Source organism: Cavia porcellus, unplaced genomic scaffold (assembly GCF_034190915.1).
Source record: "Cavia porcellus strain 051 isolate PalLab524CR breed Dunkin Hartley unplaced genomic scaffold, mCavPor4.1 scaffold_15, whole genome shotgun sequence".
NCBI classification, from domain to species: domain Eukaryota; kingdom Metazoa; phylum Chordata; class Mammalia; order Rodentia; family Caviidae; genus Cavia; species Cavia porcellus.
In genome coordinates, this window is record NW_026947498.1 from 67290943 (window position 1) to 67305040 (window position 14098).

General features: G+C 35.2%; 1 protein-coding gene across 2 annotated transcripts in view; it reads right to left on the reverse strand.

The window, feature by feature from the left end:
* Positions 1–14098, reverse strand: part of Polq (DNA polymerase theta) — a 147428-nt gene that overhangs the window by 44727 nt on the left and 88603 nt on the right. For both annotated transcript variants that reach the window (XM_023564894.2, XM_063225057.1), the window contains exons 23-24: positions 3581–3707; positions 2897–3015 (exon numbers count right to left, since the gene is read on the reverse strand). In XM_023564894.2, coding sequence (XP_023420662.1) covers positions 2897–3015; positions 3581–3707 — 246 coding nt within the window. The remainder of the gene's footprint in view (positions 1–2896; positions 3016–3580; positions 3708–14098) is intronic.

The window sequence follows — 14098 nt, forward strand, 5'->3', positions numbered from 1 at the left end:
AACAAGAAAACAAACAGCAATAATACAAAGATTAGAAGATGACAAGAGGATCTATAACTTAAGAATTAAGAACATAAAAGAAGTAGGAACTCAAACAAATGAACTACAAAAGCTGTTCACAGAAATAATCCAGGAGAATTTCCCTAATTTAGAAAAAGGTAAAGATACTCAGACGTTGAGGCATACAGGACCCCAGCCACCTACAACCCAAACAGAGCTACACCCAGGCATATAATAATCAAAATTCCAGAAATCCAACATAAGAACAAAATATTAAAAGCCATCAGAGACAAGAAACAGATCACTTACAAGGGAATACTCATCAGAATTATAGCAGACTTTTCAGCACAAACCATCAAATCACAAGGAGCATGGGGGAAATAATTCAACCTCTGAAAGATAATAACCTCCAGTCAAGATTGATATATCCTGCACAACTGTCCCTAGAAATTGATGGAAAAACAAGATGCTTCCAGGATAAAGAGGAACTAGGGGAATTTGCAACCACAATTCAACTCTACAGAGATCACTGCAGGATATTCTAAAAATGAAAAAATACCAAGATTCCAGAAACAGTGGCAGAGGGGCCACAATGAATGGAGCAGAAAGCGAAATGAAGAGGACAAACTGACAACTAATGACAGAAAAAAAGCTCAAGAGAAATGAGGCAGAGAAGGTTGGATGGTAGGAACAGCCATTTTTGAGAAAACAAGACATCATAATAGGTAGTGCTGATTTAATATCTTGTTTTGAAGTCCCATCAAGCTTTTGTTCTTCTGTCTCCATCGGTTTTAACGTGTTGTATCTTATTGGATTTTATTATATGTTATACAATAAACAAAAACTTTTATAGACAAGGAGATTATACAGAAACCATTGTTCATTTTCTGTTAGTTGATTCTAAATACCCTGTAATACTGTCATTCTCTTGAACGGGTTTACATTGTCTTGATATGTTTGATGCTACAGTATACGAAGTTATAACCAAAGATTTTAAGGGAAGAGACACTATGGTAACTACTATTATGTCGAAATTATCTTGTGGTGAAACACTATTTTGCTTAAATGGCTATGTTTTGACCTGCACTGTTTTGTTGTTATGCCCTCTTGTTTATCTCAATCTCCTTTTTATTATCTACTTTTTCATTTTTATCCTTTTAATTAAGGGAAAAATACATAAAAAATAGCAGTATATATTATAGTAACCCACTTTGATTTCCTATTAACTTGATTTGAAAGTCTGTATTGTTCTCACCATCTTTTTTTGACTGATTTTCCTCTATTCTGTTATGCTTGATAGTACCAAGTTTGAAAGTATAGGCAACAACTATGAAGACAATAAGATCCATTGTGACGCCCATTCTGGTTGACTATTATATTCTTTTGAAGTCGTCTAATGTCTTCAATGTTTTGGTTTTATTGGTCTTATTCTTTACTGTTTTGTTCAATTTTATTATAACTGATGATATAGGCAATTCTTTTTAAGATAACAAGAGGCATTATGGTAACCATTGTTGATCACCTTGTATTTTGTTTTTACACTATGTATTATGTCCATCCTTTTGATTTGACTGACTCTGTCCTGGTATGTCACATTTGGTTTTACTTTCTTCAAAAAAAAAAAAAGTAATAAGAACTGTGGGAGCAATAAAACACAAAATGTGCAATTGTCATTATACAAAAGAAAGGAAAAGAAAGTTCTCTAAAAGATATAACTGCATATATATTTAAGTGTATAAGAGAGATAACCATATTACTGAGTTTTGTTGGATTATTGAACAAAATTGTTTGCAGTCTCACTGTTTGAAAGTCCCCTATATATGCTTTAATTTTGTAACTTCAACAACTTTTTCTAAGATGACAATATGTAATTAACTAGTGATTTCCTAGTGTTTATTTTTTCTGAAATTCTGTATAACTTGTACCCTTTTTCTGTTTTTTTTTTTTTTTCTTTTTTCTCCTTAAATAAAATTAAAAAAAAAAAATTAAAGGCTTCCATGCTGGGGGATTGGTAAGACAGTTCAAATGTTGTACACAGGGAAATCTTAACAACATGGCTACTAAAATTTTTCAAATTATGAATGAGCCTCATATTATTCCTACTAAACAACATTACTTTTAATTTGAGCCATGATATTTCCTTTACAGAAAAAGTAGAAATTCAGGATTGCATAAACTGATCAGAAATCACCAAACACTACATAACCCTTCTAGAGATCCCACTAGCCTGACTGAACTTTGTATTCTGCTATTTAAAAACCAAAACTGAAAATGTTAGCATTATCATAGATGTTGAGTTCAACCTTGGAATATTAAGTTTCTGACAGAATTCAAAATAAATTCAAATGGCTCAATGCACTCACGAGGACTTGTCAGCTAACAAAAGATAAAGAGCAACTTGCATATGAATAGTGGGCAGGATCTGGTAGTCAGATCGCAAATTTTTATGTTTTAATGACAAACAGGTTGGTGACTAAAGAGACAGTAATGGGCCTGCTGCATGCAACAGGAAGCTGGAGTAGACAGGAAGGCAGAAGAAACACAAGAGCAAAAGAATTCAGAAGGAGAGATGAAAGGAGTGTGCAGAGAGAAAGTCAAGGCAGAGAGAAAGTGAGGCAGAGAAAGTTGATTAACGGGACAAATGCTATAGGGAAGTGAAAGCGATGGAAGCTAACTCTTTGCAAAAGAACAGAAATTTCATGGGCTGCAGATCATGATAACAATGAACGATTTCTATAAACCTGGCAAAGCAAAAAGAAGACAGTCTCCAAGGCAGAGAGGAAAGATGGAGGGATCAAAGCACACTTCTCAGTCCCACTCATACAGAAAGCTTTTCTGGGGTTTTGAAAAACATTCGCTTAGCAATGAGAAGCTCAAAACCCATCAGCTGCCTTACCTGAGAAAGGTACAAAAGCATGTCGCATGCTCACTGAAAATGGCATCCCTCTATCTGAAGCTTTCTTCATCTGCGCCTGGTGCCCCGGGTTCCGGACACAACGCCTCTTATTTTGTCTTCTATCACACAAACAACACTATCAGCTAGACATGAAGTATCTTAAACATGTGAGATACTATGATTTTCATAGTGCAGTCAATATTTCCATCTAAGAAGCTTAAACACAATCTGAAACTTACTTTAGAGTTAATAAAGATACTAGACCTCTTGCAGTAACTATTCAATTAACAGTAAGGCATATCTGTAATCACCTTTCCCACACTCTGCTTCTGAGAGTAAGCTGACAAATCTCTTTGGCCAGATTCCATACAAATGATCTGTGCTATTTCTTCCCATCATGTGTCCATGGGAGGGTGGCAGGTTAGAAGGGGTGCTGCTCACATTGCCAGCTCCATCCCTTCATTATTTATCTTAAACTAGTCTATAGTGCTGGTTGTTTTGATCAGTAACCTAGGTTTCCAGCCTTTCAAATCTGCTAGCTTCACTCCAGACACACTCAGGACTTGAATGGGCATGCCTGGAATGTAAAATTAAACTTACATCTTTATTTTGTATAATAGGCTATTTTCAAGGCATTCATACTCTCAAAACTTGGTTAGTACCCAGATAGAGAAACAAACCTACCTGCCCATGGGCAGTAGGTCTCTGCCTATGGACTGAGAAGGGGGACTCTCTTCTACGAGGGTTGGCATTTTGATTTCAAAATCTCTTGGCACATTCTGGATATTTGGTTCTGTAAAGGTTATTCGTCCTAAAATTAAGCAGAATAAAGACATAAAATTAGAAAAAATGGACATTTCTTTTAACATTTTTTTCTGAATTTCTTTTAAAATGCTCTATTAATGCTAAACTAAATATGATTTTGTTAATGTTCATGTGTCTTGAAATAAAATTAGCACAAGACCACCCCAAAATAATGAATCAGCTACAACACTATGTTCTACGTTAATCTGGCTCTCTGGAAAACAATCCCATAAGAAGCAAGTTGACAAGCTAAATTACTCCTATGCCAGAATAAGTACCAAACATCAGCACTACAATAGGTGAGCAGTCATATAAACAAGTAAGGATGGATCCAGCGGGCCAGGGGTAGGGGGATGACTGTGGGAGCCTGCAAAGGTGGGGGTCACAAGACAGGGGGCAGTGTCTGGAGCAGAAGGGCAGATGGATGCTGACAAGGACAGTTGGGACCAAAGACACTCACTACGTGGCCGACGGAGGGGCAGGGAGAGGTGGCGACTGAACCTTGCTCTCAGACATCATCTAGCTGGGTGTTTTCATTGGTGTTATCACTGAAAAGAATCAGCAACAGTACTGGCATGGTCAGAGACTAGAATCAAGTGGCTGGTGAATTTTCTAGTAAACAGAAATTCGTCCACCCCATCCCTACCACCACCACTGTTCAAAATGTTTTATATTTGGCTTTTCACCCAAAGTATGCAACTAGTCTGCCAAACAAAGTGGGGGTCATTAGTTTTGTTACTGCTATTATTATAACATATGGTACAACAATATAACCCTCATTTCATGACACCCACTTAAGGGTAACAAGCTCTCCAAGAAGTACTGTACATAATTTTACCTTTTTCTGATAAATCAGACATATAAGCACCTTGTTTTTCTCAATAAACTCATGATTTTACATCTTTAATGAGCTGTTAGCACATTATAAATACTCAATTAGTGGTAACATTCTGTATAATTATTATCATCAAATGCCCTGTTCAATATCCAAAGCTAACAAATAGAGAAGGCCATCAGTACCTGCTGTGGCCTTTCACTGAATTAACAAGGTAACACTGGCAGACCAAAAAAAAGATGGTAAAATGGGAAAGGGATCAAGAGACAGAGGAGGAAAGAGACAAAGGAGATATAAAAAGAATTAAGATGTCATATGTACTTGTATCAGCTCCCCATGATGAACGTAATTATTATGTACTATAAACAAGTACTAATAAAAATAAGAAGTTTTTAAAAATTTACCATTTTTTAAAAAGTTAGTGAAAATAAATTACAAACCCTAAATATAGATGAATGGAAATGAATTCTAATCATTAGAATCAAATTTTCAGCTTCGCCATGCTTAGAAAGCTTGTATGTCTAAAATATTAATATTATACCATTACAAAAATTATAAAACATTATTAAACCTTTAAACTAGTGTATCTATAAAATAAGTAATAAAAGTAGAATTGGTTGCTTCTTACTTCATAAGTAATAGGTGAATGTATAACACCTTTGAAAACTCTGGGCTGATTCTAGTTTATCAAAAAGTATTTTATATAAATTTATGACATTAGCAGATATTCCAAAGTGAAGCACATAACACCCATAGGCAAAATACTCAGGAACATCTCATCCCCAATAAATTGAAGGGATAAGATCTTGCAAAAGAATCAAAAACAAGAAACCAGCTACACCTGGATGACATAACTGTAATGAGTCATTTCCTAAAGATTCTAAACACTAGCAATAAATCTATTACCATTAGCAATTGAAAAGCATTGACTAAGGAATTAAACTAAAATAAATGAATAAATAAAAATGAAGAGACTTAAGTAAGACACAACTGCAGACATGGCCATTCAAAGAATCCAAAGAATCCTCATGGCCATGAGGTGAAAGAATCCAAAGCCACTCACTTGGACTCTCTGCCATGATAAAACTGGAAGTAACAAAGCAGAAAAATGAGGTTCCGGGGCTGGGGGTTTAGCTCAGCGGCATAAGCACCTGCCTTGAAAGCAGGCGGTCGTGAGTTCGATCCCCGGTACCAATAAAAATGAAAAAGACAAAAAAAAAAAAAAAAAGAAAAAGAAAAATGAGGTTCCAGGAAAAAATCAGGTCAGAAATAATTTCTCAGATAACTATAGAGATAATGACCACAATAAGATTTGGTATGTGACTTTAGAGCAGACAGACAGAAAAATTAGAGGAGCTTATGAAAATTATGGGTGAATGCCCAATATAGGAAACAAGTGGAATCCATGAAATAGATTCAAACAGATATCCAGAAGATAAAAAAAATTCCATTGAAATTGTAGCAGAATGAGCCAATGTGAGGACAGAATATCATACCTAGAAGGCAAGACTGTGGTTAGCAATCATGAAAATAAAAATTTCTTTAAAATAGCAAAAAGCACAAGACATCAATCCAGCAACAGCTAGACAATGCAAAGAAGAATAACATAGTATTCAACTGAGTCAATGAAAATGGAAGAGATGGCAAAAATGACATTAAAAACAAAAAACAAAAAACTTGTTCCCAGAAGTAATGGTAGAAAACTTCCCAAGCAGGGAAAAAGCACTTGACATACAGATAAGTGAAGCGTGTAGAACTCAAATTAGCCAAGAGCAAAAAAAAAAAAAAAAAAAAATCTACACCAAGGCATATAATATTCAAGATTCCAGAAATTCAATACAAGAATGCTAAAAGCTAATAGAGAAAGTAATCACCTATCAAGGCAAAGCCATAAGAATCACAGATTTATCAACACCAACCCTCAATTCAAAGAGAATTTGGAGTAAAGTATTCAAGCCCTAAAAGAAGACAACTTCCAACCCAGATCGATATAGCCTGCAAAATGATCTTTCAAAGTTGACTTAGAATTAAAGTATCTCCATCGTAAGAAAACCTGAAGAAATTCATGACCACCAAACCAGCACTCAAAAATGTTCTGAAGGAAATTCTAGAAAGAAGTAACATGGACTAAAAACTCCATAAACTCCAACAGAATGAATGCAGCAGGCAAAGAAAGTGATTAAGCAGAAAGAAAAAAGGGATACAATCACATTGAGGTGTTTATCAATAAATGGGCACAGCTTGAAACCATACTCATAAGTGAAATAAATCAAACTCGTATCTGTGAACACCGAATAGTTTCCCTAGTGTAGGAAATGATTCAAATATATAAAAGTATGTGATAACCATGATTCCCCATTATGTGGCCTTGAAGCCCTATAAAGTTTTCACTCATTAATTGGAATGGTTTTATTTTGGGCTATTTGATATTGTGGCCTGTGATGCAATGAACACCTATTTTGAAGAAAACAAGACATCATAATAGCTAGTGCTGATTTAGTACCATCTTGTTTTGAAGCCGCACCAAACTATGGCTCTTCCGTCTCCATTGATTTTATCATGCTGGATTTTCATCGTATGTGGTAGTATAAACAAAAATTGTTATAGGCAATGAGACAATATAGAAACCATTGTTCATTTTTCTGTTAGCTGTTTCTAAATACTCTACAATGCTTTCATCCACTTGAATGGTGTTACACTGTCTTGATATGTTTGATGCTATAGCATATGAAGTTATATTCAAATATTTCAAGGAAAAAGACACTATGATAACTACTATTAAGTCGGGTTATTTGGTGGTGAAGCACTAGGTCGCTGAAAGTGTCATGCTTTAACCTGTATTGTTATGTTGTTATGCCCCCTTTTATTTCAACCTTCCCTTATTCATTAAAAAATTATTTAATTTTTTAAATTTCTTTTTTAAATTAAGGGGAAAAATCAAGAAAACTAGCAGGATATATTATAGTAACTTTTTTGATTTCCTATTAACTTGAAGTCCTGTAATACCTCCGTTATCTTGTTTTGACTGATTAGACTCTATTCTGCTCTGTATTAAAGCATCAAGTATCAGAGTATAGGCAACCACTTTGAAGGCAATAAGATTCACTATGATGCCCATTCTGGTTTGACTATTATCCTCTTTTGAGGTTCTGTAAGATTTACAATGTTTCGGTTTTATTGGTCTTGTTCTCTACTGTTTTGTTCAACTTTATAATACCTAATGAGATAAACAATTCTTCTTAAGGAAGCAAGAGGCATTATGGTAACCGTTGTTGATAACCTCGTACTCTGTTTTTACATCGTGTACTATGTCTATCCTTGGTTTTGACTGACAGAAGGAAAAAAAAGTGCCCTAAAGGATACAACAGCAAGGGTGTTTAGGTGTGTTAAATAGAAGACCATATTAATATTTTTGATTGGATTACTGAACACAACTATTTGCAATCTCACTGTTTGAATGTTCACTTTGTATGCTTTGATCCTGTGACCTGAAACACTGTTTCTAAGATGATAGCATGTAATCTATTAACTGGTGATAGGTTACTGTTTTTTTTTTTTTTTTTTTTTTTTGGTAGTTCTGAATTACTTGTACCCTTACACTGTTTTGTTCTGCTTTTTTTTTTCTTCTTCTCTTTTTCCTTTTAAATAAAAAAAAAAAAAAAGAAATACATGGTGAGATATTTCTCCTGGGCTAACCCTAATGACTATGTTACTGTATATTTTTTATAGTGTTGACACCTTGTTCTGTCAAGATTAGCAATCCCTGTCAGTATTTTTGTGTTTCCCTGATTTCTTCTAGAATTTTACAACCTTATGGATTTAATACTTCATTTTTGGTACTAAAGATTTGTAACACTTATAAACTCATTGTTGATTTAAACACAGGTCATTATAAGAATGTGTAGAACAGAAATTGGTGCCCGATAATTGCTCCATTATTACTATTGATTGCAAAATAATTCTTTATGTCCTTGATAGTTATTTACCTGAATTTATTCTTTTCTTATGTCTACAATATGATTGTTTTTTTAATCTTTTAACTTTTCTGAGTCATAAAGAGATTCTTTGTTTTAAATGTGAATTTCTACATATTTATCTATGTTTTGACCCTTGTAAAGAATCTTAAGTTTATTAACACATAGTTATTTGCAATCTTAATGTGACTTGTATTAAATTTTCTGGCTTTAAGGCTTTTTGCCTTCACTCCTACCTATCCTCTGCTTTATTCTACCCCTGCCAAGTGTCTTTGGCTTGGTGTATGTATATATGCTTTGGGGGGTAAGTGTAATTTATTTGTGATAATATCAAATATTTATAGCCTATGTTTTAGGTATGTTGGAAATTTATCCAATAACTTCATCTAATAGTTTTAGCCTCTATCAGTTATCCATTAGAATATTTATTGAAATGGGTGACAAAATTGACAGATATTTTCTCTTTGTTGTTAATAGTGCCCTTTTACTTTGCTAACTTAATAATTTTCAATAGGATAATAAGTTTCAATTTCTTGAAAAAAAAAGGGATACAACAAAAGGAAAATAATAGGAGGATAAGTCAACATATATATCCACCACTGTATATGGTGTCAACATATATATCCACCACTGTAAATGGTGTCAACTCACCAATCAATTGAAATAATGTGGGCCAAGTTGCTGTCCAGATTCTAGAATATAGCATCATGAGGAAGACAAGGAGGGAAGTGGATCTACTGGACCTATGAAAATTCTGAAGTGTGAACTGAAATGCACAGAGTAAAGAGAAAAACTTCAGTGAATAAGAAGGACGTAGCTGGCCGTGCCTTCTCCCTGAGATAGGACTCACTGAATAAGAGGAGTGGCTTGAATCTTTGGACACATAGCACGGTGATGGTCATGGCTAGTGACCTTAAAGCCTCTGCAGAGAGTGGCAGTAGAGGGGATCAGCAGACATGGAGGGCTGCACTGGCTGGCAGTGAGTGCAGAGAGAAAGTGATTGACTAGGAGCCATCTTGGAGACAAGCGGGCTGAGCTCAAAACCCAGATCTGCAGCTGGCTCCATTTATCAGCTCCCAACTTGTAAACTGCAGAAATTGCTCAGGTGGCAGTGATCCAAACTCACTTAATCTCAGGGAAGGCCTGCTGAGATTATCCACTACCTTGCCAAAAAGCTATCATTGGCTTGCTGGAATAAATTGACATAATTTGGGACTCTTGTCTACACAGACTATCTACTAGTGAAACCAGAGAGAATCCTGGAAGTGGATGCTTGCTTACTCTTTCTTTCTTTCTTTCTTTCTTTCTTTCTTTCTTTCTTTCTTTCTTTCCTCCCTTCCTTCCTTCCTTCTCTCTCTCTTTCTTTTTCTCTCTCATTGTTTCTACATGAGTGTGAATATGGTTCCTAGCCTCTTTGTAGATGTGGTTATGTTCTGTTGAAGAACAGAACAAAATCACTATCTCTTCCATCTCTCTTTTCCTTCAGTCTTCTGCAAGTTTCTCAAAGTGGGTATGATCCTTCTTTGTCCTCCAATCTTACTTCTAATATCTTCCTCTTCTTCCACTTCTCTATTTTCTCCTTAATCTCTTTTAAATTTTAACCTTTGAGGGAAAAATTGACACATTAAGGCTTTATACACTGCATATAGTTTTCTGGATTGTTTTACATTTTGCTATATAATCATAAGTCTGGTTCATATGGCTAAAAGTGGCAGATTAAGGATCAGCTCAGTTTGTGGCTTTCTAGGCTGTGTTTGATGCTATTGGTACCACTATAGCCAAAACTGACCCTATTGTTCAATATTTGAGCAATTATTGCTATTGGTCCTGGTATTCCATCACTGAGACTGACCAACAATCACAGAAAATACTGTGGCACAGTGCCAAAGAACCAGGGACTAGGACAAACAAGCAAGTTCTCATTTCCAACAAACTGAAGACATAAGATCTTCTAGCAGACTCAAAACCCAAAAACCAGCCACACCTGAAAGATACCTCAGTGAACAAGTCATCACTTAAGGGTCCTAAACACTACCATTAAAGCAACCCACCATAGGCATCTTCCAAGCATCATCCCAGGAATTAAATTTTAAAAAGAGAAAAGAAAATGAGAAGACACTTGAGCAAAATACAACCCCAGACATTCAGTTCACCAAAGGTAAGTCTAGCAGGTAATGAGATGGGACAATCTGAAAGCCCCCATCAGGCTTCTCTGACATGGAACTACAAAGTCATTGAATAAGGATCTGGAAAAAGTGAAATTAGAAATAATCTGAAATAACTATAGAGATTACAAAATATATACCATACTTAATATACTTACTATTAGAGCAGACATAGACAAAAAAATAGACAAGTTTAAAAAAATTATGGAAGCTCAGCGTAATAAACGAATAAAATACATAAATCTGATTCAAGCAGATATCCAGGAAAATAAAAACTCTATTTAAAGTATTTGAAACAGATTAGGAAAATGTGAGTCAGGATCTCAGATACTGAAGACAGGCTTGCAGTTACTGACCAGAAAAAGAAGATTTCTCAAAAATAGCAAAGTACCATGAGAAATCAATCCAGCAGCTGCTAAATGAAACAAAGGAGAATAACTTAAGATTGACTGGAGTCACTGAAAAAAGCAGGAGTTACCACAAGGGACATTAAAAAATGTTCATAGACATTATGACAGAAAACTTTCCTGGAAGAGTGGAAAAGAAAAAGAATTTCACAGTCAGATAAACAAGGCATATGCAACTCCAATTAACCATGATCAAAAAAATCTACAGCCAGACATATCATAGTCAAGATTCCAGAAATTCAACACAAGCATAGAATCTTTAAAGCTGTTAGAGAAACAAAACAAATCACCTATAAAAGAAAGCCCATCAGAATCAGAACTGACTTCTCAGCACAAACTCTCAAGTCAAGGGGAGCTTCGAGTGAAGTACTCCAAGTTCTAAAGGAAAACAACTTTCAATCCAGATTGATGTATTCCACCAAAGTATCTTTTGAAACTGATGGAACAATAAGACATTTTCATGATAAAGAACATCTGAGGAAATTTAGGACCACCAAACCAGCACTCCAAAATTTTCTTAAGGATACTCTAGAAAGAGATAATAAGGACTACAGCTCCATGAACCCAAACAGAAGAAATCCACCAGGGAAGGCAAACAGTTATTGGGAAGGGGAGAACAGGGAAGTAACATGACAAGGATAAGTAAGTCAATACATATCAGTTATAACCATCAGTGTTAATGGTCTCAGTTCACCAATCAAAAGATACAGACTAGCAAAATGGATCAAGAAGCAAGATCCAACAAAATGCTACATATAAGAAAGATATTTAATTCAAAAGTAAATTCAAATCCTGTAAGTCAAAGGATAGAAAACAATACTCCATGTCTTGTCAGACATGGTTCTTGTCAGAACCCAGAAAAAAGCAGGGGTAACTATTCTATTTGCAGAAAAAGTGAATTTCAAGCCAAGACTGATTAAGAGTGATAAAGATCATTATGTACTATGTCCTCTTAAAGGAAACAATCCAAGACAAAGAGATAATAATCATAAATATATATTCAACAAATATCAGTGTACCTAACTACATAAAATAATTAATGGACATGAAAAATCAAATAAGCCCTAGTACAACTGTATTGAGAGATCTCAATAACCCAGGGTCACAAAAAGACAGATCAACTAGACAAAAATATCAATAATAAAATACTAGAACTAAACCAGATTTTTGAACAAATTGACTTAGGAGATATCTATAGACTGTTCACCCCATAACATCAGCATATACATACTTCTCAGCTGCACACAGGACATTCCTGAAAACAGACCATATACTGGCTCATAGAACATGCTTAAGTACATGCAAAGGACTGAAATTATCCCTTGCATACTATCAGACCACAGTTCAATAAAACTGGAAATCCATGAAAAAAACTACAAGAATTTCATAAACACATGGAAATTAAATAACACCCTACTGAACAACCAGTGGGTCACAGATGAAACTAAAGATACAAATTACAACAATACTGAAACTTCATTTCATTCCAGAAAAAATGGCTAGTATCAAGAAATCTAGTGGGGCTGTGGTAAAATGGTACTCTTCTGCACAACTGGTGGTAATGTAGACTGATGCAACCACTGTAGAAATCACTATGGAGATTCCTCAGAAATCTAGGACTATAGATTCCATTTGACCCATTATTCCCCTTCTTGGTATCTTCCTGAAAAAATTAAAAATACCATACCACAATGATATATGTGCACCCATGTTTATAGTGACACAGCTTGTACTAGCTAAATCTTGGAAACAGTTCAAATGCCCATCATCTAATGAATAAATAAAGAAGTTTTTTTATACAAAGTAAAATTATTTTGCAATAAAGAAGGGTAACTTTGAGACATTTCTAAGTAAACAGATGCACTTAGAGATCACGCTGTTAAGTGAAATAAATCAGATACACATAGGTAAATACTGTATTGTTTCTCTAATGTGAGAAACCAAAAGCGTAAATAAGGAGCAAAATACATAATAGACACTGGAAACAGGAAGAAAATGTTCAAATGGAAATCGGAACAAGGGAGGGAAGAAAGGAGGAAAGGGACAAGGGAAAGAAGAAATTAGAAGGAAAAAATGGAAATAAAGCTTTTATAAATAAGGAGGGCAAGAGGTTGTTGAAGGGAAGGAAAGGGAATAGGGGGGAAAAGCAAGATGAATTACACACATATACAAATTCCCCATGATGAGTGCTATCATTATGAAAAGCTAAAACGTAATAAAATTTTTAAATTAATTATATCAAATAAGAATAATGTAGCAATGTGAAAAAATAACACTGATACAAGCATTTTCTAGGAGCTTATTCACTCAGTGCATATTGTCCTACTAAACCTTAGCTCAGAATGACCAGGTGAAGCAGGACTGCTACTAATTTCTTTTATATAGGAGAAAACTTGGGTACTGAACATTTATGTTTTGTCTAAAGTGTTTCAGTAGCAGGATTCAAACCTTGATTCTTCATTTCAAAGCCCCTGCTCTATACCACCAATCCATGCTACCTCCATTATCGAGAAGTTAAAACTGGGGATTTAGCTCAGCGGCATAAGCGCCTGCCTTGCAAGCAGGCAGTCCTGAGTTCAATCCCTGGTACCGATAAAAAGGAAAAAGACAAAAATTTAAAAAAACAAGTTAAAACTGCAAGGTCCTCAGTTCAATTCCCAGTACCCAAAAAAATAAGTTAAAACTTTCCTTTCTTCCACTGTGCACAATATCTGGCATGCATTTAGAGTTGAGCTGATTGCCTAAAGAAAAAATCCTGTTTTCTTCACCAGATTGCATTATACCTATCCCAAGGAGGTCACGAGACACCCAAGAGCTTTGTTTCCTGCTTAGGTAAAGTGAGACACCCCTGAGCTCTGCGGACATCCACCTGGAAGAGAATCTAAGAGGCTCAGGAAAGGGCTGGAACTGAAGTTGGTTAAGATCATAGACTCAAATAATGCATTCCATTCTATATTCTCATGCAAAATGCTGTCTCAGGTGTGCAGGAACAGGAACAAAAAATAGGAACTGTATCT